The 26,919-nt window shown below is 36.0% G+C and overlaps 1 protein-coding gene across 1 annotated transcript in view; it reads left to right on the top strand.

The window, feature by feature from the left end:
* The window catches only part of IQCM (IQ motif containing M), a 474,519-nt gene extending 447,878 nt beyond the window's left edge, over positions 1–26,641 (top strand). Inside the window, exon 15 of the mRNA XM_030816223.1 lies at positions 26,285–26,641. Coding sequence (XP_030672083.1) covers positions 26,285–26,400 — 116 coding nt within the window. The 3' untranslated portion in view covers positions 26,401–26,641. The remainder of the gene's footprint in view (positions 1–26,284) is intronic.
* Positions 26,642–26,919: the final 278 nt, after the last annotated feature.

Here is a 26,919-nt window from a genome sequence, read left to right as displayed (position 1 = left end):
TCACAGCTGGAGCGGCAGAGATGCAGGGCACCAAGTCCCTAGACTGCACACAGCAGAGGGACCCTAGGCCCAGCCCATGAAACCATTTTTAACTCCCAGGCCTCCAGGTTTGTGATGGGAGGGGCTGTTGCAAAGGTCTCTGATATTCCCTGGAGACATTCTCCCCATAGTGTCTTGGGGATTAACATTTGGCTCCTTGTTACTTATGCAAATTTCTGCAGCCAGCTTGAATTTCTCCTCAGAAAATGGGATTTTCTTTTACATTACATTGTCAGGCTGCAAATTTTTCAAACTTTTATGCTCTGCTTCCCTTATAAAACTGAATGCCTTTAACAGCACCCAAGTCACAACTTGAATGCTTTGTTGCTTAGAAATATCTTCTGCCAGATACCCTAAGTTATCTCTCTCAAGTTCAAAGTCAGACAAATCTCAAAAAAGGGCAGGGACAAAATGCCACCAGTCTCTTTGCTAAAATATAACAAGAGTCACCTTTGCTTCAATTCCCAACAAGTTCCTCATCTCCACCTGACACCATCTCAGCCTAGATTTCATTGTCCATATCATTATCAGCATTTTGGTCAAAGCCATTCAACAAGTCTCTAGGGATTTCCAAACTTTCGCACATTTTCCTCTTTTTCTGAGCCTTCTAAACTGTTCCTAACTCTGCCTGCCTGTTACCCAGTTTTAAAGTCACTTCCACATTTTTGGGTATCTTTTCAGCAGCTCCCTACTCTACTGGTACCAATTTACTGTGTTAGTCCATTTTCACGCTGCTGATGAGGACAGAGCCTTTAATGGACTCACAGTTCTGTGTGGCTGGGGAGGCCTCATAATCATGACAGAAGATGAAAGGCACATCTTACATGCTGGCAGACAAGACAAGAGAATGAAAACCAAGTCAAAGGGCTTTCCTCTTATAAAGCCATCAGATCTCGTGAGACTTATTCACCACCATGAGAACAGTACGAGGGAAACCGTCCCTATGATTAAAATATCTCCCACTTGGTCCCTCCCACAACACGAGGGAATTATGGGAGCTAGAGTTCAAGGTGAGATTTGGGTGAGGACACAGCCAAACAATATCAGGCCTCTTCAGGACATGATAGGCAGTTGTGTTCTGCTAACCAAGCTCTGGAAGGGCAGGTGAGGATTTTTAGCATTTGCTGATTTTCATGGGCTAAATAATCCCAATATGGCTGATTTCAAGCTACCCACATGTCTCTGAATGCAAAATTGGGAGGAGACATATAGAATTTGCTCTTGCTAGTACAGCACGTCACTGACAGGGTCCACATTTTCTGGATATGTAGTGGATCATAGGATCCCTTTCCCCACCAAATCTGGAGCTTAGGGAGATATTCAGACTGGAAATATACATTTGATAAACACTAGCAAATTCGTGGTATTTAAAGACACAGGACTGAACGAAGACATCAAGGGAGTGAAAAATGAAGACAGTTTGAGGCTCAAAATATGATTCCAGGTCAGAGAAAATGGAGAATCTCTAAATATTGAGAAGAAGTAGCTCAACAAGGTAGGAGGAAACTAGAGAGTTGACTCACCTGGAAATCCTGCAAGCATCATTCCAGATGAGACTGGAAAGATAGGAAGCAGCCAGACCTTTCAGGGCCTTGCAGATAATCTTCAGAAATGTTTTGTTTATCGTAAGCTAGTAATTGCTTTATGTCTTGAATTGAAAATTCCGAAGATTTCAGTATGTTGTATTTCAGTTCTAGCATCTAAATAAAATTTAATTTTTTTTCAGAATGTTAATTGATTCAATCCTATCAAATTGGCCAATGTTTCAAAATATATTAAAAATATACTTTTTCACTGGATGGATTAAAGTAATGACTTATTTATTTTTTGTTTTAAAACTAGAAATTTTCTGTATTTTGGAGAAAAAAATGGTCTATAAAATATTATTATAAACTTTAATTTGATCCAATAGCTTCATGTGTCCAAGTAATTCATATGTCTAACAACCAGAGATTGACATAACCCAGTATGAGTGGTAGCATTATTATATTAAATTGTAGATATTTTTTACCTACTGATTTTTCCTTCATTTAAAGCAAATACAATCTGAAAGCCTAAATTAAGGTCTTGAATGGTCACACAAGATTTAAAGCCTTTTCAAAGAGCAGAAAGATGTGTGTGCTCATTATCTTATGTACATATCAGACTCAATTAGATAAAAGTTAGTAGCTGAAAATGGACCCACAAAAATGTTTAGTTATTTTTATTGCAGAAAAATGCATTTCTTATCTCTCTTACCACATAAATATTAATCTGGTTTCATGTTAGAGTCATAGAATAATCTCCTCAACTAAAGGACCAGTGAGTGCCATTTGTGAATAACATCAACAGTTTCGGATGATCCCAATCATCTGTCACTGCACATTGTCATCTCAGCTGGGCAACCCTGGCAATATTGCAGCAGGCTATTGTTTATTGAGAAAGCTAATATTAGGAGGAGATGTGATAAGAATGCCTTAAAAAAACTAATTGAATGCTATCTGGTTTTTGGCAATAGCATCTTGTATCTCTCTGTAGTTTATCGCTTTAGAGTCCTTTATTCAGTCTTTTTATAAAATCCCATTATTTAAAAATTGAGGGCAGAGTGATGGCATGTAAGGAGTTTTATATATTAGTCTGATACTCAGTGATAACCCTTTCTTCTCTACTTCTTAACAAACCCTACTTTATTGAAAAACATGGGAAAACCTGCAGAAAATATTGAGATCTGAGTCACAAAGTCCCAGGGTTCACTTAAAACATTTTCCAAATTTTTATTGTAATTTGGATAGTAAAAAGCAAAATCAAAATGTATGAAAACATTATTAAGTGTGGGGTAGGAATATTTCTATAAAATCATGCCCTTTCTAATGTTTTTCAACTGATTCTTCTTTTGAGGTGGTTACAGAATTCCCAAACAGAGCAAATAAATGGAGAGATGCGTGATAAAGAAAACACAGCAAAATATTAATTGTACAATTTAGGTGGTTTCTCTGTATAATTCTTCCATGATTTTAATATGTTTTAAAATTTTATAGTAAATCATTGGAAACAAAATACCTAAATATTCAATTTCTGGCCTTATCATTGAAAATTGAACAGACGTTTGTTTGTCTCATTAAATGATTATTTGTAAGTTTAAATCAAAATAACCTTGAAGCATCCAATTCTGTTTTCTGAGAAAATTTTATACTTCCAATCTGAATTTGAAGAAACATAAACCGGAAGGAAGAATCAATGAATTAAATGGAAATACTTAGGAAAAACAGCAGCAAGAAAATAGCAATGATAATTGTAGTTCATATTTTTGTAAAAGACCTGGAAAGAGACCAAATGACAAAAAGTGCTTATTCTTTCCACAGAAATGCATTAACCTGATTAATTTTTCAAACTAATGTTTAAAACACTTTGAGAGTAGAAATTTTTTACTACATATACACATATATTTTTACAAACCTCTTCCTGATTGCCATCCAGAAACAAAAAGTAGAAACTCACCGAGCTCCTGGTGATATGGACTTTCCTTTGTGTTAGACTTCTCTGATTTGACCATGGTGTCTGGGACTTAGACATAGTTCTTGATCTGTCTGCTTCGTCCCTTCCTTCTACAGGGAAAGATGACAAGAACAGAAATATCAGATGGCCTGTAGGCGCCCATCTATGTAGTAGCACAAATACCAGCTGAACGTAGTTTTGGTCAGGTACAAAGAAACAAATGCCTGTTGGTTTTCCCAAATGTTGTTTACCGTTCTGATATTCTTCCCAACAGCCATCACATATAAATATGTATGGTATTTATTTTAGTGTGCAGCTGAGTACAAATTAAGCAAGGTGCTTTGATACCAATATGTATTCTTTGATACAAAGTTACTGAGCTATTTAACTTAATGGATTTGAGACTACCTTAATGGCTACTTCTCTGTTAAATTTTGCCAATAAAGAATATCACACACAACACACACACACACACACACACACACACACACAAAGAAAATGTGGCAGAGGCAAGGAACTTGGCATAATCTTGTCCTCTAGTTTTTATACGCATGTCTTGAAGACAATTATATTTTATGGCAAAAGTCAAGTATCAGGTAAAAGCACCTAAACTCCTTTTTTGAAACATAACATTCAGGGCAAGATCAAGCAGCAACAGCAGCAAAGCATGTAACCACAGTGGTAAAAGGTGAGTGGAAGGTCAAGGTTGGCGGGAGTTGGGAGCTAGGCCACAGGACATGTTTCCCAGTATAAATACATCAGAAAACAGGAAAGCAAACAAGCAAAACTTCCTTTCATTAATAACATTATTATTTTAAGTGTCTTACAACAAATAAAAATTTGAACATTCTATTTCTAGAATTTTCTTTTTCTATCAAAATAACATTCCTAAACTGGAATGTTATCATTTTGGGTTTGTTAGGCTTGGCTGTCAAAATGGTTTTCAAAGATGTTTTTGGAGTAGTGTATGGATGAAGTTACTGAGAAAGGGGAATGGGATGAAGAAGACTGACTGAAATTCATGGACAGACAAAACTGTAAAATAAGTCAGCAACACAGTGTCTGAAAGGCATTAGCTACAAGAATGTCTATCAGGCAGCACTAATGCAGTTTAAACAATGAATACTGTATCAGTCAAAACCCAGGGCAGGAAATACACACTAGAAATGTGATAGATAGATAAATAGATGGATACAATAATTAAATACTTAAATTTGTTGGAGGGCTGAAGGGGTGATTTCTAGTTTGGGCTTCCAGAAATGACTCAGAACACTAAAGAGATGACCTATCAAGGATGCTACCACCTTGGTGTCTAACATTGGATTGGAGTTATGAATTCAAGAACATACCCCAGGTAGGGATCCTCAAAATCAGGATGTGAAATCAAGAAGATGCCATTGCTGCTGCCACTGCTGCTGCTACTGCAACTGCTTCTGTTCTAGATAGCAGCCTTTCTAACACTAAAGCAGAAAAAACTCACCTTTCCTTGACCTTGCCTGCAAGAAGAACTAAAAGAAAAGGTGAGGGCAGAAAAAAGGTTTCCACCTTATTTCTGTCTTCTGAATCTTAAATGAGTGTAGCTAATTGGTGGAAAATAATTAACATCCAGAGTTTGAGTTCCATGGGCCTCTGAGAAATAGGTTTTAAAATTTCTAGGTGCTCTAGATCTAAAAGGTGGCCAGAAGTGAGGAGTCAACCACAATATCCATGACAGAATCAATATCCACGAATAGAAAATATTTATAAATGCTTGTATAACCATTTTATATTTTAATTCCTGGGCCTAAGATTATAATGTCAATAATGAAAAAATATTTGTATAAAATACACATATATACCTGAATTAAATATTTATGCAGGTAATTTATATTCACTTAATAGACAAAATTATAGTCTATTGACTAGCTAGATTCAAATCCTGAACAGCCATCCATTAAATATAATGTACAAGTTATTTAACCTCTGTGAATCTTCGTTTTCTCATTCTTAAAATGAGAATTACAATAGTAGCATCTCATAGGGTTAGTGTCAAGGTTAAATGAAAAAATACAGGTAAAGTGCTTATATGGTGTCTGATTCATTGCTATTATTGTTGCTATTGGATTCAGACACCTCACTTACACTACTTAGGTTTGAAGTCCAGTCATGGAGTTTACTAGCCATGTGACTGTGAGAAATTTACTTGTAATTTCTATGCCTCAGTTTCCTCATGTGTAAAATTTGAGATTACAATTGTAGGTGTCATGTAAGGGTAGTGATTTAAAAAAATAAAATAACATATAAAGTGATTTCACTAGTGCCTGACACAAAATAAGATCCAGAGTATTTTTTAAAACTTTCTACATTTAGTTACTTCATTTGCCTTCACAATATCAGTCTAGTCAACGTTTTCTTTCAGAAGATTTAACACAAGGTCTTTATTTTTGCAGTTTTTCTGAGAAGCATCACTTACCTATTCTGTCTATTATGTCTTATAGACACAGATTTCGTGATAAATCATCTCAGGCGTGAAACTGTCTGGATTGGTACACAATATTCATGTGCTATTCAGATATGGTATAATGGATATTATATGTAAAATCTTTACTACCAGTATAGTAGATGCCAAATGATAAAAATTCTAGGATGTAACACCACTAATTTTGTCCCTCAAAACCAAGGAACTATGACAACAGAATGGAGTAAGGAAAAGAGGTGCAATTGAGAGTATGATTACAAATTGATTTTCTTAGTTTGTTCATAAGAAAAAAAATAAAGCCATAACTGGAAAATTTAAGAAACAGTCCTCACTTTGAAAGATTGCTCAGTTTAATGAAAATTAAATAAATGTTATGGTCAGAAAACCCAATCTGCATGTACACCTTCATCCTGCCAATTACTGTCTATGTGACCTTAACTTGTTCTTAAACCTTCTGAAAGGCTATCATGTAGCCTTATATTTGAATGAGGCTTTCTCCATTCAAATATGGGGCTACCCTACAGGTTTCTTAGGAAGGTTACATTTAAGTTTACACATATCTACATGCCCATGGGTTTAGCAGGCACATCCCCTAGAGTTTCTTTTATTCTAAAATTCATGGAACACCTTATATTAAACACTTATTTTTGTTCATAAAACTTATCGGTAATACAATCTATGAGTTCATAAACAATAGTACAACTTTAGTTTACAAAACAAAATGTAAATTTAATGTAAAGATAACTTGAAGAAATACAACTAAGCTTACAAATAATTGAAATATATTTATCTGAAAATGTAAGTAACAGTCAAGCTTGGCTTGATTGTCAACTGCAGTTACTGTGGGTTAAAGCCCAAGCTTTGGCATTTGGTAGCTCCTTAATCTTGAGCAAGCTACTTAAATTGTTAGCTTTAGTTGTGAATAGGGATAATTAAAGTACTTATCAGAAAGTTGTTGGAAGAATCAAATATCAGATATTGTTTTTAAGTATTGGTTCAGATTAATTACAATTTTTTAAAGCTTGAGAAATTCATGAGAAGTATCAAATGGAGAAAAAGGATTTGGTCATGGTTAGAACATGCCACTAGATCTTTAGGAATGGCCATCCTTAGAAGCAGAGAAATGCTACATGTGAATCTAGAAAAAGTAGAATTGGGGTTTTTCATGAATTAAGCAATGTTTTATCTCTTCAATTCCAGTACAGTTTTGAGAAGGAGAAAAATGCTGCATTTTCAGCCTCAAAATTACTTTCATGATCTGTCAGCAGTGGTAGAATGAATCTTGGAGAATCAGGGGCACAGCTAGGTCATATTTCTGTGGAGCTTTATGTGATAAAGAGTTATTGACTAATCTTAGTTTTCATCACAAAATCCGAGGTCCATATCAGTTCTTGCTAGTGATACCAACACAATCTAAGAGAACAAAAGAGTTAATTCCATCAGCCTTCTGGCATGATGAAGCTTGGAAAGATAGATACTCTTGGAGACAGAAACACGGCAGTTGTGCCTCAGCCCTTTGGAGTGGATTGTTAATAAATTAAGTCCTTATTGGTGAAAATAAGTGGGTTCTCCTATCCTGATCAGAGGACACTCAGAGCCAGCCTAAGTATTACATTGGAGATAAATCTTTATTGTTTGTTTCCAGTGTGGCAGTGGGTCACAGGCAGAGTCGATGTTACTGTTAGGTGTTTCTCAGGCCTGGGGCAAGTGCCTTGACTCCAGAGTACTTTGGTAGTAGAAAGTTGCCCCACGTTTGCTTACATGTTACAAAGGGTGACATCTAGTGGTAATTTACAACTTTGAGCATATTTACCCTATAAACACATCCTGCTCCCAGCCCTTCCACAGATGTAGGCCCTGTTTGATAAGGGATTATATACTCATCTTAACAACTATGCTTACTCAGAAGTTGTCATTGCCTAACTTCTAAGTCTAAAAGAAGGAAATTCGAGAAATTCCCCTGACTGAGTCTTACAGTATTTCCAGAGTCATGCGCATATAAGAAGGGAAGGGTGAGAAGGCAGGAAAATTGGGCTATGTACTGGTCATATCTTAGATACACCAAGTAGATTTATCTATCTGATTTATCTATAAAGAATTAACAAAATAAAAATACACATTTGCTAGAATTTAATGTGTGTAGGTGGAAGAGTAGGGTCGTGTGTTGGAAACCTATCAGAGTGAAAGGAGAATTATATATTTCTGTGGTCTACACATCTGAATGTAGACACACAAGTGGTAGATACAGAAACGTATCTACAGGGAAAGGTTAGAAGAAACAAGTTGGTGGTCAGTTCACTGGAAGAGAGGGTTGTTTGCTCGTCTGCAAGTGCATTCACAGAGCCAGCACACTCTTTTTACAAAACCCAATAAACCCCATATAAGGGTGTGTGTGCGTGCGTGTATAGTGTGTGTATAGAGTGTGTATAGTGTGTATGTGTGTATATATATATGCAAGTGATGATAAGCTATTATTAGTCCTCTGGGTGGAGGAGGACAAAAAAGAGGAAAAGGGGAATAATAACAGCTAAAGTTTATTGAGAAATTATTATACTTCAAATTAAGTGCTTTAGTATATTTTCTCTTTAAATTCCTATATTAATCCTTGAAGGTAGGTTCTGTTATTTTCATTTTACAGATGAAGAAATGTAGGTTGATCTTTCTTAAAATCACAGAGATGTTAAGTAGAAGTGCCAATATTTGGACTCTGGTCTTAACTAATTCCAAAATTCATGCTCATAAACTCTATGCTAAAAATGTTACAACAGGTGGGATGTGGTAGCTCAAGCCTATGATCCCAACACTTTGGGAGGCTGACACAGGAGGACTGCCTCAGGGCAGGAGCTTGAGACCAGCCTGGGCAACATAGGGAAACCCCCTCTCTACAAAAATAAAAAAATTGCCAGACGTGGTGGCCCCAGCCTGTAATCCCAGCTACCTGGGAGGCTAAAGTGGGGAGATCTCTCAAACCCAGGAGACTGAGGCTGCAGTGAGCCGTGATTGCACCACTGCACTCCAGCCTGAGTGACTGAGTGAGACCCTGTCTCCTAAATTAATAAATTAAATAAGAATAAATAAATATTTTTAAAATTATTGCAAGATTTTTATCACTTTCTGGTGAGATATTACTTTGCAAAGTTTGTCTATTAAATGTTGCTATCTAAATCCCATAAAGATAATTTGGATTTCAATTAGAACCCAAAAGATTATAAGCACAGATGGTTTGAATCTTCTTTGCTCTTTCTCATTGTGCACATATATCAGAACACTTGTTTAATTTTCTTATGATTATTTCTTCTCAGGCGATTTGGCAATTCAAATCTTCACTGCTGTTTTCCTAACATAGTTAAAATAAAGTGAATAATTAAGCACTTGCTTGAGAATTTTCTGGTAGATCATCATAGTAATGCTATACCACTTTTATGACAAGCTGTAAAACAAATGAAGGTTAAGGAATATACCAAGTTATGTAGAACATTTGGGGTAAAATGCATTTGTACACATTTGTTTAGGTTTTAAAAATGTCTTTTTTAGGTGGGCCTCTTCCTTATGTTAATCTCATATATTTGTTTGGAATATTAGGATCTAGGTCAGCTCAGAGAAATGTATTTGTGCCAGCCAGGTGTGTTGGCTCATGCCTATAATACCAGCACTTTGGGAGGCCAACACAGGAGAATCACCTGAAGTCAGGAGTTCAAGACTGGCCTGGTCAACATGGTGAAAACCCATCTCTACAAAAATACAAAAATTAGACAGGCGTGATGGCAGGTGCCTATAATCCCAGCTACTCGGGAGGCTGAAGCAGGAGAATCGCTTGAACTCATGAGGTAGAGGTCACAGTGAGCTGAGATCATGCCATTGCACTCTAGCCTGGGTGACAGAGCGAGACTCCATCTCAAAAATATATATATATTTGTGCCTTTCACATTGACTCTAATGTCTTTAAATTTTATTACCCTGTATTTTCCAATCATTCCCTTTAAAGCCTCAAAAAAAGAAATATAATGAAGAATTTCAAATTCAAAGCCCTAAAATTGATCTTGTATTTTCATCTCTCATGTCCTTGCTTCTTAGAAGCCTCACCTCTTAGCTACTGGCAGAGAATGAGATCCAGGTAATAGAAACAGCCCCAGCTACTTTTTATATAAACCTGGATGCAGAGCTATTAACTGAAAATGGATTTGTTATAATTGAACCTGAAGGATCCAAAGGTTTCTAACAAGGTGGAAATGGTTGAGTATTCTTTGCCTTAGCAGTCATGAGTACTGAGTATGTGGAGAAAAGTTAAGTTGTCCAGCCATCTATTGAAGGATATAAGGCCAAATACTTTCTATTTCAGAATTATACCGTGTTAATAATTCTATTCTTATAGTTTATAACATCAATACTTTTAAGAAGGATGATTACATAATATTACCACTAAATACTAAAAGAAGTAATTGATAAAATTCAACAAGTCCAAAACAATTAATTATTTAATTAATAAAAACTCTGGAAGCCAATCTAGAGAGCTGCATATTCAATTTAGGAACAGGAAAGATATTCTTAATAAAGAATATAAAAGAGAAGATAAATGACTTTGTTTTTGTATAAATTTCAAAACTTTTATGTGAAAAATAATATAAACAAATCTATAAAAATAATTTGAAGGGGAATTGCACTTTAGAAGGCAGAGGTTTGATACAATGAGCTATTTGAAATAGAGAACAAGGGGACAATCTAATAGCAAAATAGGCAAAAGATATTGAGGAACCATTCACAAAACAAAAATGCAACAGCTATCAAATATATGCAAAGATGCTCAAAATCACTAATAGGTGAAAAAGCACAGTGAGATTAACAGCTTTTAGATTGGCCAAAATTAAAACAAAGCAAAATAAAGCAATAACTTCTCTTGCTGGCTGAGACATAAGCAAAGATGCAGTGTTCCACATTGCTGGTAGAAATATGACTTTCATAGAGTTTTAGATAGCAACTTAGCAATATCTATTCAAATTAATATGATATATACTTTTGACTCTGCACTTCATGTTGGAAATCTTATCGCAAGGAAATAATAGCATACTGAATACATAAGCATGCTTATTGTAGCATTATTTTTAGTTGGTAAAACTGGGCAACAAAGAAAATGTTAATCAGTAGAGGAATATTATGGCCCATTCATATAATAGAATACTATGTACTACTTAATGAATTAGAGATACACTAGTTGGCTTGGATAGATTTCAAGAGATTCCTCTTGAGTAAATAAGTCAAAATGTGAATAGTACGATATAATTTCTTTAAAACAAAAATAAGCATTATCAAATATTTACTAAACACTCATTTATCCATAAGATACTCTCCTAGAGTTTAGTGTAGTGATATTGGGAAGTGAATTATCTCTGTTTTGAAGTGAATTACTGGTGTTTTGTTTGTATACAGGGCATACATATAATAAGGCACACAACAATATAATGTAGCATGGAACTCCTTAAAAAATGAGTGATATAAATAGTGCTATGGTTTCCAATGAGTTGTTGTAAACATTTCTGAAATCATATGTGGATCAAGACTTACCTATAGCTCAATGAAACATGTTACTAATAGGAGTTTTAGTTTCTCATAATAATAATGATAGCATCAGGTATTGGTAAACAGAAAAATTGAGATAATATAAGTACAGCACTCAGCACAGTGCCTTGCACAGAATTAAATACATTAAATGGCAGTTATTGTTCTCATTGTTAGTTTTATTAGTTTTTCTCATTGTTTGTCGTTATTAGTTTTTCAAATCCTGTTTTGCAATTGACAAAATATGCAATTATTTCAAATATTTGTGAACTTTTGTATTTTTCCCCAGCATTTTATTGTGAAAATTTTTATACATACAGAAAATTTGAAAGAACTTCTTGAGGAACACATCCATTCTGCCATTCACCCATCAAACCATATCTTTTTTTAATGCATTTTAGAGTAAGTTGTAGATATCAATACATCCCCTAAATCTTCTTGTAGCTTCTTCTGTTTGTTTATTTGGCTTGGTGTAGTTCTTCATGCTGTTATGTATTTTCTAAGCTAATGGACTTTCCACTCTCTTTTTGAGGACAATGAAAAATATAGTATTAAAGTGGTAAACATTGACATAGAGTTAAAAGATTATAGAATTTAGAAGACAAAGTTGTTACTAACGTCTGGGAATTCATCAAACAGACATGAACTTGAACCTCCTGTTGAAGGATAGCCAAGAAACAAGCAATGGAGCAAGCAGGATGAAAGCATTCAATGAAAAGGGATATGGGAAGTTTTGGAGGTAGGATCATGGAGGAGTAGACCGATTTAGCTGGGAAAGAGGATTGAAATACGGTTCTTTCTTTCTAAAAGCCATAAGTAGTATATTTTGCCATTATGTTTCTAAAATTTGTTGAAAACTATACCCTAGGTTTTCACAAGCCAGTCTAAAAAGTCTAGCATCTAGCCACTATACTGTCGGTACTCTTTTATTAGAGCTATGATATTTTCTTTTGTATTTCTGTTATTTTGCTTTAATGTTTGGGTTACTGGTGATAGCCCTCCTATATAGTAAAAAAGGTACCACTTTTTAAATGAACTTTTCAATTTGGAATAATTTTAGATTTATAGAAGACTAACAAAGATAATACAGAATTCCCTCCCCTACTTCTCCTATTAACATCTATGAGATAACTGTGGTACAGTTGTGAAAACTAAGGAACTAACATTTGTACCTTATAATTAACCAAGCTCTGAACTTTATTTGGATTTCACTGGTTTTCCCACTAATGTCCTTTTTCCATTCCAGCATCTAATTCTAAATTCCACAGTGTGTTTACTTGTCATGTCTTAGTAGGCTTATCTTGGCTTTGACAGTTTCTCAGTATTTCTTTGTATTCATGACCTTGACAGTTTTGAGGATTACCGATTGGGTATTTTGTAGAATGTCCCTCAATTTGGATTTGTCTGATTTTTTTAAGCTTAAATTGAGGTTACAAATTTTTGGAAAGAATATCACAGAGGTGAAGTGTCCTCATCATATCAGTGGGAACATGCTATCAGTATGACTTATCACTGGTGATATTAATCTTGATTACCTGGCCAAAGTAGTGTTTGTCAGATTTCTTCATTATAAAGCTACCCCTTCCCTTTACATGATCTGTTTTATGAAAGCACATAACTAAGTCTAGCTCACACTCAAAGGATGGGGGTAGGGGACAGGAATTAAAGTTTTCTGCTGGATGTGGAGGTATCTATAAAACTTCTTAAGAATTATTTTGTACTAAAATTTTCTTCACCGTGTATTTATTAATTATACTAGTAAATATTCATGTATATTTCTTTTATAGTTTGAATTCTAATCTAATACTGTATTATTTTGTTATTGTTGTTGCTCAATTTTTTCCAGATTTAGAGATTGGGAGCTTTTTCAGCTTGGCTCCTGTGTCTCTTTGACATGTTCCCATCTTTTTGTCTTTTGTGTGTTTCCTTACTTGCTGTCACTACACAATTCTGCAGGCACGTCTTGTATTGCTGCTATCCCAGCCCTGGAATCATCTATTTATCCAAGGAATCATGTTTCCTTTACTTGGAAAATAGTATTTAGAAATTGGATGTGCTCATTGCTACTGAAGTGGCACTATTTCCAGGCCCTCTCAGAGGGTAAAAGTAGGAAATATATTTATGAATATGAACCCATATTTGTAGACATATCTATAATTATATATATATATATAATCCATCTGTTTCATGTGCATTTTGTCTTTAGCCTCCAGTTTCCAATCAAAACACTGATTTCCAGAGTTACTTAGGTTAGCTCCTTTCCACTCCTTGCCCTTCATTGAGTTGAAATCATTTTTAATGAACCTTATATTTCCAGGTTGCACAGTGTATAGAGTTTCAAACTCAAGTATATCATGTAGAAAATATTTTCCTGTAGGTAATCAGACTGACTTCTTTTATTTCAATATTCTATAAGCTACATTTTGACTTTTTATGATGTTCTTATTATTTATATATGCCATCTAATTTCATTCTCTATTCTTTCTTACTCTGTAACTGGGTACCCATTTATAATAGGCCTGCTCTCTCATTTCCTTTCATCTGGTGCAGACATCCTCAATGCAATCTCGTCTCCTTGCTGGCCTCGTCTGTGGCATAAATCATACCACCTGGACCTTAGGAGCCATTAGTTGGCATTCATTCTTAATATCTGCTATAATTCCAGTAACTGAATGAATATACTCTGTCCTCTTCTTATCCTGACCTTAGATCTTTTCCCGTCAGCCAGCCTTCTCAGAATTCCCATACCCCTTGGGAAACTCAGCAGTATCAGTAGCTCTCCTTATACCACCTTGAGCTGTGATGTGTTCTGTAAGGCAGCAGAAACATCATCTAGACAGTGCCCAGAGCTATTGCTATAGCCTCCTTCAATAAAACCCCTGCACTCCTGATTTTCCCCAAAACAGTATGTGACTTTTATCATTGAGATTTCTCTTTTTCTATTCCTCCAGTGTGAGGTACAATGGGAGAGGGTGCCTGGTCATTTTTACAAGAGCTCAGGATCTCATAAATCTCTTCTATTTTGTTCCTTCTCCAGTCTTCCAGTTCAGTTTTTATCTCCTTAAAATTGGAAAGGGTTCTTATGCCATTACATAATCTTCTTTGCCATATGTCTCTATGTGTTAAATTCTTTAGGTTCTGTCTGATATTTTGGATCCTAAGAATGCTATTGATTCTGAACAAAGTCGTACTATTCCAGTAGAAGCATTACTTTTGAAAGTGTTGTTTATGCTTTATGTTTTAAAACCTTCTTGAAATACACTTGTCTTCATTGTTCTTGGGTTTTTCTGCTTGAGGGCAGTGAATATATGGAATGCGAGAAATTTATTCACTTCAATTTAAGTAGCTATGTTTATTAAATAGCTATATGTCTTCCATGTTTGCAGATTATTAAAAAAGGACCTGATTATTTAAAAACTCAGAAATACAATATGTATTAGCACCTTATAATTTTTTCCATGTTTCAAAATTGGTAAACATAAGAAATGAGGTGATTTGTTTCCAGTCACCCTTTAGGAAACCATTATTCCTGCCTGGATGATAGACTCAGGAGCTAGGAGCAGTGAGGGTTGGAAAGCAAATGTTTAGTATTTCAAAACAATCTCTGAACTACATAACAGCATACATATATATATATGTAGATACATATATAGTCACAAAAATGGTCACAATCTCTGCTCTCTATGAAGACAATCCCAATAATTGCAATAAATTCTACAAATTCTCCTTGGATATCTTGCATGCACTTATAAATACGTCATTTTAGACTGCAACATGGAATTCCATATTCCTGGACCCACCTTACTTCAGTCTGCCCCCATTGCAGTGATGTCTGATGCTGTCACTCTGAAGCTCAGGAAGCCTGATGAAGGTGTCTTGCTGCTGCTGTTGCCCTAGCACCTGTCCAGGCCTTGCTGTGGTGATTCCACAAGGGGTCAAGTCAACCTGCAGAAGGCAGAAGGCCCTCTCCTGACATTTCTACCCTAGTTACCCTGATCCCAGAGCACTGATGCTCTGTGCTCTCAGCAACCCAGGACATTGTTTAAGAGGATAGCTTTTCAGTTACTTTCATTTTCTCACTGGGTACTTCCTCTCACAAAATGTAGGCCAAAGTCTTCCTACTTGTGATATGAAAAGGTGAGGAAGAAGAGAGTGGAAAGTCAAAGCAAAATAGCAAGAGGCATTCCAGAGTACATAAAATCATCCAACTCTACCAAATGCCATTATCTTATTGGAACAAGAATGAAATACTCAGCTCATTCTCCTCTTATTAAAAGTTTTTCCCCAAGAAGGTTTGTTGGTCAGAGGTCCCTAGAAGATTTCTTCTGCCAGTGTTCTGGATGTATCCCTTTGAGAAATTCTGAAGTACACAAAACTTATGTTCAAGCTTGGACCTCTGCTATATAAATATAACAACATTAGTTGTATTAGTCTGTTTTTGCCCTGCTGATAAAGACATACCCTAGACTGGGAAGAAAAAGAGATTTAATTGGACTTACAGTTCCACATGGCTGAGGAGGCCTCAGAATCATGGTGGGAGGTGAAAGGCACTTCTTACATGGTGGTGGCAAGAGAAAATGAGGAAGAAGCAAAAGCAGAAACCCCTGGTATAACCATCAGATCTCATGTGACTTATTTACTATCATGAGAATAGCACAAGAAAGACTGGCCCCTATGATTCAATTACCTCCCCATGGGTCCCTCCCACAACACATGGGAATTCTGGGAGATACGATTCAAGTTGATATTTGGGTGGGGTCAGAGCCAGACCATATCATTCCACCTCTGGCCCCTCCAAATCTCATGTCCTCATATTTCAAAAATCAATTATGCCCTCCCAACAGTCCTCTGAAGTCTTAACTCATTTCAGCATTAACCCAAAAGTCCGCAGTCCAAAGTCTCATCTGAGATAAGGCAAGTCCCTTCTGCTTAGGACCCTGTAAAATCAAAAGCAAGCTAGTTACTCCCTAGATACAATGGGGGTAAATACAACCATCCCAAATGGGAGAAATTGGCCAAAACAAAGGAGTAACAGGGCCCATGCAAGTCCAAAATCCAGTGGGGCAGTCAAATTTTAAAGCTCCAAAATCATCTCCTTTGACTCCAGGTCTCACCTACAGGTCATGGTGATGCAAGAGGTGGGTTGCCATGGTCTTGGGCAGCTCTACCCCTGTGGTTTTACAGGGTACAGCCTCTCTCCTGGCTCCTTTCACAGGCTGGTATTGAGTGTCTGCAGCTTTTCCAGGCACACAGTGCAAGCTGTTGATGGATCTAGCATTCTGGGATTTGGAGTAAGGTGGCCCTCTGCTCACAGCTCTCCTGTGCCCCAGTAGGGACTCTGTGTGGGGGCTCTAACCCCACATTTCCCTTCTGCACTTCCCTTGCAGAGGTTCTCCATGAGGGCCCAACCCCTGCAGCAAACTTTTATCTGGGCTTCCAGGCATTTCCATACATCTTCTGAAATCTAGGAGGAGGTACCCACACCTCAATTCTTGACTTATGTGCACCCACAGGCTAACACCATGTGGAAGTTGCCACAGCTTAGAGCTTGCAACCTCTGAAGCCGCAGCCTGAGCTGTATGTTGGCCCCTTTCAGCCACAGCTGGAATGGCTGGGACATTAAGTTCCTAGGCTGCACACAGCACAGGGACCCTGGGCCCTGCCCACAAAACCACTTTTTCCTCCTGGGCCTCCAGGCCTGTGATGGGAGGGGCTGCCATGAAGGTCTTTGACATGGCCTGGAGATATTTTCCCAATGGTCTTGGGGATTAACATTAGGCTTCTTGCTACTCATGCAAATTTCTGCAGCCAGCTTGAATTTCTCCCCCAGAAAATGGGATTTTCTTTTTTATTGCATAATCAGGCTGCAAATTTTCCAAATTTTTATGCTCTGCTTCCCTCATAAAACTGAATACCTTTAACAGTACCCAAGTCACTTCTTGAATGCTTTGCAGCTTGGGAATTTCTTCCACCAGATACCCTAATTCATCTTTCTCAAATTCAAAGTTCTGCAGATCTCTAGGGCAGGGGCAAAATGCCTCCAGTCTCTTTGCTAAAGCATAACGAGAGTCACCTTTACTCCAGTTCCCAACAACTTCCTCATCTCCATCTGAGACCACCTCAGCCTAGATCTTATTGTTCATATCACTGTCAGCATTTTGGGCAAAGCCATTCAACAAGTTTCTAGGAAGTTCCAAACTTTCCCACATTTTTCTGTCTTCTTCTGAGTCCTCCAAACTGTTCCAACTTCTGTGTGTTACACAATTCCAAAGTTGCTTCCACATTTTCGGGTATCTTTTCAACAATATCCCACTCTGCTGGTACCAAATTATTGTGTTAGTCTGTTTTCACACTGCTGATAAAGACATATCCAAGACTAGGAAGAAAAAGAGGTTTAATTGGATTTACAGGCCTCAGAATCATGGCAGGAGGTGAATGGCACTTCTTACATGGTGGCATCAAGAGAAAATGAGGAAGAAGCAAAACAGAAACCCCTGATAAACCTATCAGATCTCATGATACTTTTTCAATATCATGAGAATAGCATGGGAAAGATCAGCCCCCATGATTCAGTTACCTCCCCCGGGTCCCTCCCACAACACTTGGGAATTCTGGGAACTACAATTCAAGTTGAGATTTTGGTGGGGACACAGCCAAACCATATTATAAGTCCCTTGGTATACAGAGAGAATTGACTCCAGGACCTCCTGAGCATACCAAAACCCACAGATGCTCATGTTTCTTATAAAAAATGATGTAGTATTTGCATATGACATACACCTATCCTCTTGGATACTTTAAATGTTCTCTAGATTACTTATAATACCTAATACAATGTAAATACCATATAAATATGTATTGCACTGCATTTTTTAATTGTTGCTTTTTATTGTTATAGTGTTATTTTTATTGCATTTTTCCAAATATATTAGATCCACAGTTAGTTGAATTGAGGTACAGAGGGCTGACTATACTTATATACATTAATTGCCATCTAGAACTATATTTTGCTTTGTGTTGACTATGATAATCATCTGATGTGCAGATCCTGATACCGTGTTAGGTAGTGCTTTCACTTTTTTTTTTTAACTAGATGACTATGAGTAATATACTAATTGTAGTGTTTTTCTCTCTTGTTTATTTCTTGATTAGGAAATGGAGACCCAGAAAGCTCTCAGCTAGTGCCCTTTATATCACCCCATAGCACTTAGCATGAATCTAAACAAACAGGACTCAGTAGACACTCAATTACCTAAACGCTTATTTTATTTTGCAAAACTATCTGTGTTTGTTTTCTTTCCAGGTTGCTCTACAAAGATTAATTTTAAAGTGTTCACAGGAAGTAGCCAATAATGTTGAATGATATATAACCTTGAGTAGGTCGTGGAATTTGCATGAAAAATAATAACATGGACTTGTGAATATAAAAATTTGTAGATAATTTAAAAGAAAATATAGGGCACAATAATACTTTGAACCTTCGAGAAAAAATAATATCCCATTTCTGAAAATCCAGCCTATAAATCATGTATTCAGCATATTATCTATTTTATTTGAACATTTCCACAATTTAAAACCACTTCTTTAAATTGTTGAAATAGAAACAAAAATGTTGTTTCTGATTATTTCCTAATTATCTACAATAAAAATTACTTTCTACCATGCATTCCAATCTAGAAGCTTAAATCTCTAATATTGCTATATTTACATAAATAATATTTTCCACTGAAAATGTAGATAAGCAAAAAATATAAGGCTAAATTATAACTAAACTCACCATTAATATTTTGGTATTTAATATTTTACATGTATTTCTATCTGTATAACTTTAAAATACCAGTATTATAGGTACTGCTTTTGCATTGAAAAATACATTGTAACACACTATGGGTTAATAAAATATGCTTTTATGAGATATTTTAAAGGCCTTTGTTGAAGTTACTTTCCTCTAGAGAGGTTTTTTATTTGTTTTGGGGGACCAAAAAGCATTAAAGTTATTTGAGATATTTTTGGACCACACAAGTGACATGAACTGGAACATGAAACCAAGCGCCAGCTTTGGGGTTATTTATGATCTCTCTACCCAGCTTATGGAAACAGGGAAATTTCCTTGATGTCCACTTCTTTAGGTTTTCTTCATTTTTTCTTTCTTTTTACTTTTCCCTCTCTCCCTCCTTTCCTGCACCCTCCCTAACCCTCAAACCGCGTCTCTCTCTCTTTCTCATTTCCACTCACTCTGATAGCACAACCCTCCACTGTGGTCTCATGATATACTCATGAGAGTATATAATGATATATTGTCCACTGTGCTCTCATGATACACTCCCTCTTTTGGGTGGATCCTATGCTTTATTCTCTGTCCCCAGCCTATGACCAAAAAAACTGACTTGGCATTTCAAATATTTACTAAGCTTACTGATTTCACTTTGTTTTTGGCTTTTGCATTTTTCTTCCCTCTGCCAGCTTAGTAATAAAGTTAAAATATATTTAATATATTATCCAGGATTTGACTTGTTTTTATCAAAAGGATTGTTCTCTGAGTCTATTCTGCCATATGACAAAAATGAGGATTAAGAAACTCACTCAAAACTGCTCAACTACATGGAAACTGAACAACCTGCTCCTGAATGACTACTGGGTACATAACGAAATGAAGGCAGAAATAAAGATGTTCTTTGAAACCAACAAGAACAAAGACACAACATACCATAATCTCTGGGACACATTCAAAGCAGTGTGTAGAGGGAAATTTATAGCACTAAATGCCCACAAGAGAAAGCAGGAAAGATCTAAAATTGACACCCTGACATCACAATTAAAAGAACTAGAGAAGCAAGAGCAAACACATTCAAAAGCTAGCAGAAGGCAAGACATAACTAAGATCAGAGCAGAACTGAAGGAGATAGAGACACAAAAAACCCTTCAAAAAATCAATGAATCCAGGAGCGGTTTTTTGAAAAGATCAACAAAATTGATAGACCGCTAGCAAGACTAATAAAGAAGAAAAGAGAGCAGAATCAAATAGATGCAATAAAAAATGACAAAGGGGATATCACCACCGATCCCACAGAAATACAAACTACCATCAGAGAATACTATAAACATCTCTACGCAAATAAACTAGAAAATCTAGAAGAAATGGATAAATTCCTCAACACATACACCCTCCCAAGACTAAACCAGGAAGAAGTTGAATCTCTGAATAGACCAATAACAGGCTCTGAAATTGAGGCAATAATTAATAGCTTACCAACCAAAAAAAGTCCAGGACCAGATGGATTCACAGCCGAATTCTACCAGAGGTACAAGGAGGAGCTGGTACCATTCCTTCTGAAACTATTCCAATCAATAGAAAAAGAGGGAATCCTCCCTAACTCATTTGATGAGGCCAGCATCATCCTGATTCCAAAACCTGGCAGAGACACAACAATAAAAGCGAATTCTAGACCAATATCCTTGATGAACATTGATGCAAAAATCTTCAATAAAATACTGGCAACACGAATCCAGCAGCACATCAAAAAGCTTATCCACCATGACCAAGTGGGCTTCATCCCTGGGATGCAAGGCTGGTTCAACATATGAAAATCAATAAAAGTAATCCAGCATATAAACAGAACCAAAGACAAAAACCACATGATTATCTCAATAGATGCAGAAAAGGCTTTGACAAAATTCAACAACCCTTCATGCTAAAAACTCTCAATAAATTAGGTGTTGACGGGACATATCCCAAAATAATAAGAGCTATCTATGACAAACCCACAGCCAATATCATACTGAATGGACAAAAATTGGAAGCATTCCCTTTGAAAACTGGCACAAGACAGGGATGCCCTCTGTCACCACTCCTATTCAACATAGTGTTGGAAGTTCTGGCCAGGACAATCAGGCAGGAGAAGGAAATAAAGGGCATTCAGTTAGGAAAAGAGGGAGTCAAATTGTCCCTGTTTGCAGATGACAGGATTGTATATCTAGAAAACCCCATTGTCTCAGCCCAAAATTTCCTTAAGCTGAGAAGCAACTTCAGCAAAGTCCCAGGATACAAAATCAATGTGCAAAAATCACAAGCATTCTTATACACCAATAACAGACAAACAGAGAACCAAATCATGAGTGAACTCCCATTCACAATTGCTTCAAAGAGAATAAAATACCTAGGAATCCAACTTACAAGGGATGTGAAGGACCTCTTCAAGGAGAACTACAAACCACTGTTCAAGGAAATAAAAGAGGATACAAACAAATGGAAGAACATTCCATGCTTATGGGTAGGAAGAATCAATATCATGAAAATGGCCATACTGCCCAAGGTAATTTATAGATTCAATGCCATCCCCATCAAGCTACCAATGACTTTCTTCACAGAATTGGAAAAAAACTACTTTTAAGTTCATATGGAACCAAAAAAGAGCCCACATTGCCAAGTCAATCCTAAGCCAAAAGAACAAAGCTGGAGGCATCACGCTACCTGACTTCAAACTATACTACAAGGCTACAGTAACCAAAACAGCATGGTACTGGTACCAAAACAGAGATATAGACCAATGGAACAGAACAGAGCCCTCAGAAATAATGCCGCATATCTACAACTATCTGATCTTTGACAAACCTGACAAAAACAAGCAATGGGAAAAGGATTCCCTATTTAATAAATGGTGCTGGGAAAACTGGGTAGCCATATGTAGAAAACTGAAACTGGATCCCTTCCTTACACCTTATACAAAAATTAATTCAAGATGGATTAAAGACTTACATGTTAGACCTAAAACCATAAAAACCCTAGAAGAAAACCTAGGCAATACCATTCAGGACATAGGCATGGGCAAGGACTTCATGTCTAAAACACCAAAAGCAATGGCAATGAAAGCCAAAATTGATAAATAGGATCTAATTAAACTAAAGAGCTTCTGCACAGCAAAAGAAACCACCATCAGAGTGAACAGGCAACCTACAAAATGGGAGAAAATTTTTGCAACCTACTCATCTGACAAAGGGCTAATACCCAGAATCTACAATGAACTCCAACAAATTTACAAGAAAAAACAAACAACCCCATCAAAAAGTGGGTGAAGGGTATGAACAGACACTTCTCAAAAGAAGACATTTATGCAGCCAAAAAACACATGAAAAAATGCTCATCATCACTGGCCATCAGAGAAATGCAAATCAAAACCACAATGAGATACCATCTCACACCAGTTAGAATGGTGATCATTAAAAAGTCAGGAAACAACAGGTGCTGGAGAGGATGTACAGAAATAGGAACACTTTTACACTGTTGGTGGGACTGTAAACTAGTTCAACCATTGTGGAAGTCAGTGTGGCAACCCCTCAGGGATCTAGAACTAGAAATACTGTTTGACCCCGCCGTCCCATTCCTGGGTATATACCCAGAGGATTATAAATCATGCTGCTATAAAGACACATGCACACGTATGTTTACTGCGGCACTATTCACAATAGCAAAGGCTTGGAACCAACCCAGATGTCCGACAATGACAGACTGGATTAAGAAAATGTGGCATATATACACCATGGAATACTATGCAGCCATAAAAAATGATGAGTTCATATCCTTTGTAGGGACATGGATGAAGCGGGAAACCATCATTCTCAGCAAACTATCGCAAGGACAAAAACCAAACACTGCATGTTCTCACTCATAGGTGGGAATTGAACAATGAGAACACATGGACACAGGAGGGGGAACATCACACTCCAGGGACTGTTGTGGGGTGAGGGGAGGGGGAAGGGATAGCATTAGGAGGTGTACCTAATGCTAAACAACGAGTTAATGGGTGCAGCACACCAACATGGCACATGTATACATATGTAACAAACCTGCACATTGTGCACATGTACCCTAAAACTTAAAGTATAATAATAAAAAATTTAAAAAAGAATATTTACTTTGAAAGATTAAAGATATATTGTGTGTACTTATATTTTTATTTTTCCTAAATGAAATTATTCTTTAAAAGTTTATGAAATAATAATATAATTGCCAGTGAAATTTCTTTAAGAAGCTTATTTTATGGTATCATAGGGTAGACAATAATCCAGCAACTATTTTTTAAATACTTATAAAGTATCAGAGACATGTCTGTTTTTAAATTAATAAGCTTTCAGTATTATCATTATTCTACTTTTACAGAAATATTGGTTTACAGAAATATTGAATGGAAAGTAGAGTGTTCCCATGTACTCTCACACCTGCACCCCAGCCCTATTAATAGATTCTCCTATTATTAACACGTTGCATTAGTGTGCTACATTCATTACAACTGACGAGTTAATATTCATGAAGTATTATTACAAATATATCTTTTGACATATAGTTTTGGGTCCTTTCAATAACTGGACAAGATAGATATTATCCCCAATTTCAAAAGTAGGGAAACTAAGATTGAGTACCAAACCTGGATTCACTCAGAAATGTATAAGAACAAGAACTCGGGCCCTTATTTTCACATTTCTGTCTATTTTAACTCCTTTGAGTAATATTATATTAAAGTATCTCTTGCTGGATGAAATATATGCTTGGTATTATCAAAGAAATTCATAATAGGAAAGCACTTAATCCTAAGATCTCATTTCAAGAACTAGCATGCGTATCTCATGCTTTTCTAGTATAACTGTAGTAAATTAGGATTAGGACACTAATTTGTGGTTGCCTTTCCCTGTGATCTCACTAGGAATGAAAACTACTAATTGTTTTGTGGCCTAATTAAATTACCGTGGCCTAATTTGTCAGTTTTAAAAAATAAGTTTTATTGTGTATATTTAAAGTAAACAACATGATGTAATGGGATACATATAAATAGTAAAATGTTACTATAGTGAAGCAACATAGCCATCATCTCACATCATTCCCATTTATTGTTTTTGCGACAAGAGCAACTGAAATCTTTAGTGGGAATCCCAAATACAGTACAATTGTATTGCCTGTGGTCCTCAGGTTGCGCATTAGATCTCTAGACCTGTTCATCTTAAACATCTGCTATTTCGTGATCCCTGAGCTACTTTCCCCCATTTCCTCTCCATCCTCCACCTCTAGTAACCAATTTGATTCTCTATGTCTGTATATTTGACTCTTTTTTTCAGATTCCACATGTAAGTGAAATCATGCAATATTTTTTCTTTCTGTATCTGGCTTATTTCACTTAATGTCTTTCAAGTTCACTCATGTTGTGGCAAATGGCAGGATTTCCTTCTTCTTAAGGCTGAATAATTTTCCATTGTATATATATGCTATAGTTCTTTAATGTATTTGTCTAGTGAAATATATTAAGGTTGTTTGCATATCTTGGCTACTGTGAATAATGCTGCAGTGAACGTGGACATGTAGATAATCTTTACAAGACGGTGATTTCATTTCCTTTGGGTATATGCCCAGAAGAGGGATTGCTGGATGTTATGGTAGTTCTATTTTTAATTACTTTAGGAAACTCCATACTGTTTTCTAAAATGGTTACACCAATCTAAATTCCCACCAATAGTGTGTAAGTGTTTCCTTTTATCCACACTCTTGCTAACATTTGTTATCTCTAGACTTTTTGATAATAGCCACCCTAAGGGGTCCGAGGTGATATCTCATTGTGGTTTTGATTTGCATTCCCTGATGATTAATGATGTTGACTACATTTTCATATACCTGTTGTCCATTTTTATATCTTTTTTGGAAAAATGCCTATCAGGTCCTTTTTTAATGTGGCCCGATTTAATCTTGTCATTATAAGGCCTTGCTGTTTGTCAAATAACAATATGGAGATACATTAACCCAGAAACAATGCCTTGTTTCTTATAACACCTCAAGTCGTTAATTTCCTTTTAGCCATGTTAATTGTTCTTATAATTTTAACTGGTTTTTGGCAGCTGGTTATGTTTTTGTTTGATAACAACTATAGGACCTAAACAGCAAAGATATACTACCCTATCTATAAATTATTTCTTTGTATAATGGTGGCCACAGTAAATTTATACCTTTTATTTATTAATTGCAAAGTCATTTTATACATAAAGATGGATCTATACAAGCAATCTATATGAATAGTGGTTTATGTTAATTTAAATATCATTATCAGAACTGATTACACTGTAATGTAAAAAAAGTCAATACTATTTGTCTTAAAAGCAAACATGTGTTGCATCTAATTTATTTCAAATACGATTTTCCCTCAGTATTGGTAGGAAATTGGTTCCAGAATCTCCCTCGAATATGAGAATCCACAGATGCTCAAGTCCTTTATAGAAAATGGGGTAGTATTTGCATATAACATATACCCATCTTCCCATATACTTTAAATCATCTCTAGTTTACACATGATACCTAATACAGTAGCTACACACCTCTTCATTCATGTGGATTCAACATAGTACTTGTGTAGCAAATTCAAGTTTTACCTTTTAGAACTTTGTGAAATTTCTTTTTCTGAATAGTTTTTATCTGCAGTTCCTTGAATCCATTACTGGGGAACCCACAGATACAGAGGGCTGACTATATTCTGTATATTAGTGGAACCCAGTTCCACCCATCCCGTTCCTCAATGCTTTGGTCTAACAGTAACTTTGAGTCTCTTGGCATGATATATAAGGTAACACACTACACCCGAAGGAAATGAGCCCAAGTCCAGTCTTTTGCATGTTCTAACACAACCATAATTAGTTTCCTGTAACTCATAGAATTTCAAAAGCATGATACATTACTATCATATTAATTGAAAATGTATTAATGTAACTATATGTTTTGTATTATAGTAAATGGACATCCAGCACTCAAACGAGCTAACATCCAGGTTGTTGGAAAGTTGGTGGCCAGATCCATAAAAGAAAGGAAAATGAGACAACATTATAAGTCATGTAAAGTTGAATGATGTTTCCAACATATTATTACCTGTAATAGTTAAACTTCTCTACCCAAAGAGACAAATTAACACTGCAGGTGGATCAATTCTGTATGAGTAGGAAGAAAGGATAAAAATCTTTGAATACACAAAGAACTTTGACAAGTTTATCTATAATTTCTAGTATTTTTGGACAAACACCATTCATTTGATCTCCTTCATAAAAAAATCTGTTTTATCATAATGAAGTGAACCTGCATAGTGTCAAGTACTCCTTTCATTAGACTATAATTTATGTTGTTCCATTACCAATAAATACCATAAAGAAACTTTACAATTCTTATTTCTAAAACTCATGAATCTGGTATACAATACTGTTGGATTCACCTTTTTTATTCTTTAAAAAGGTAACAGTGTGATGTTTCATTAAAATCATATAAGTCAAACAATTTTTTTGTTTTCCATAATGTCCTTTATTACGTAAAGTTTTTGGAAATGATTGTTTTAAACTGTGTTAATTTTTGGTAGAGTCGTGGTATGATTTTTCCC

The sequence above is a fragment of the Nomascus leucogenys genome, chromosome 7b (genome assembly GCF_006542625.1).
Source record: "Nomascus leucogenys isolate Asia chromosome 7b, Asia_NLE_v1, whole genome shotgun sequence".
Taxonomy (NCBI): Eukaryota; Metazoa; Chordata; class Mammalia; order Primates; family Hylobatidae; genus Nomascus; species Nomascus leucogenys.
The sequence above is the reverse complement of the archived record's forward strand: the minus strand, read 5'-3'. Positions and strand labels throughout refer to the sequence as shown.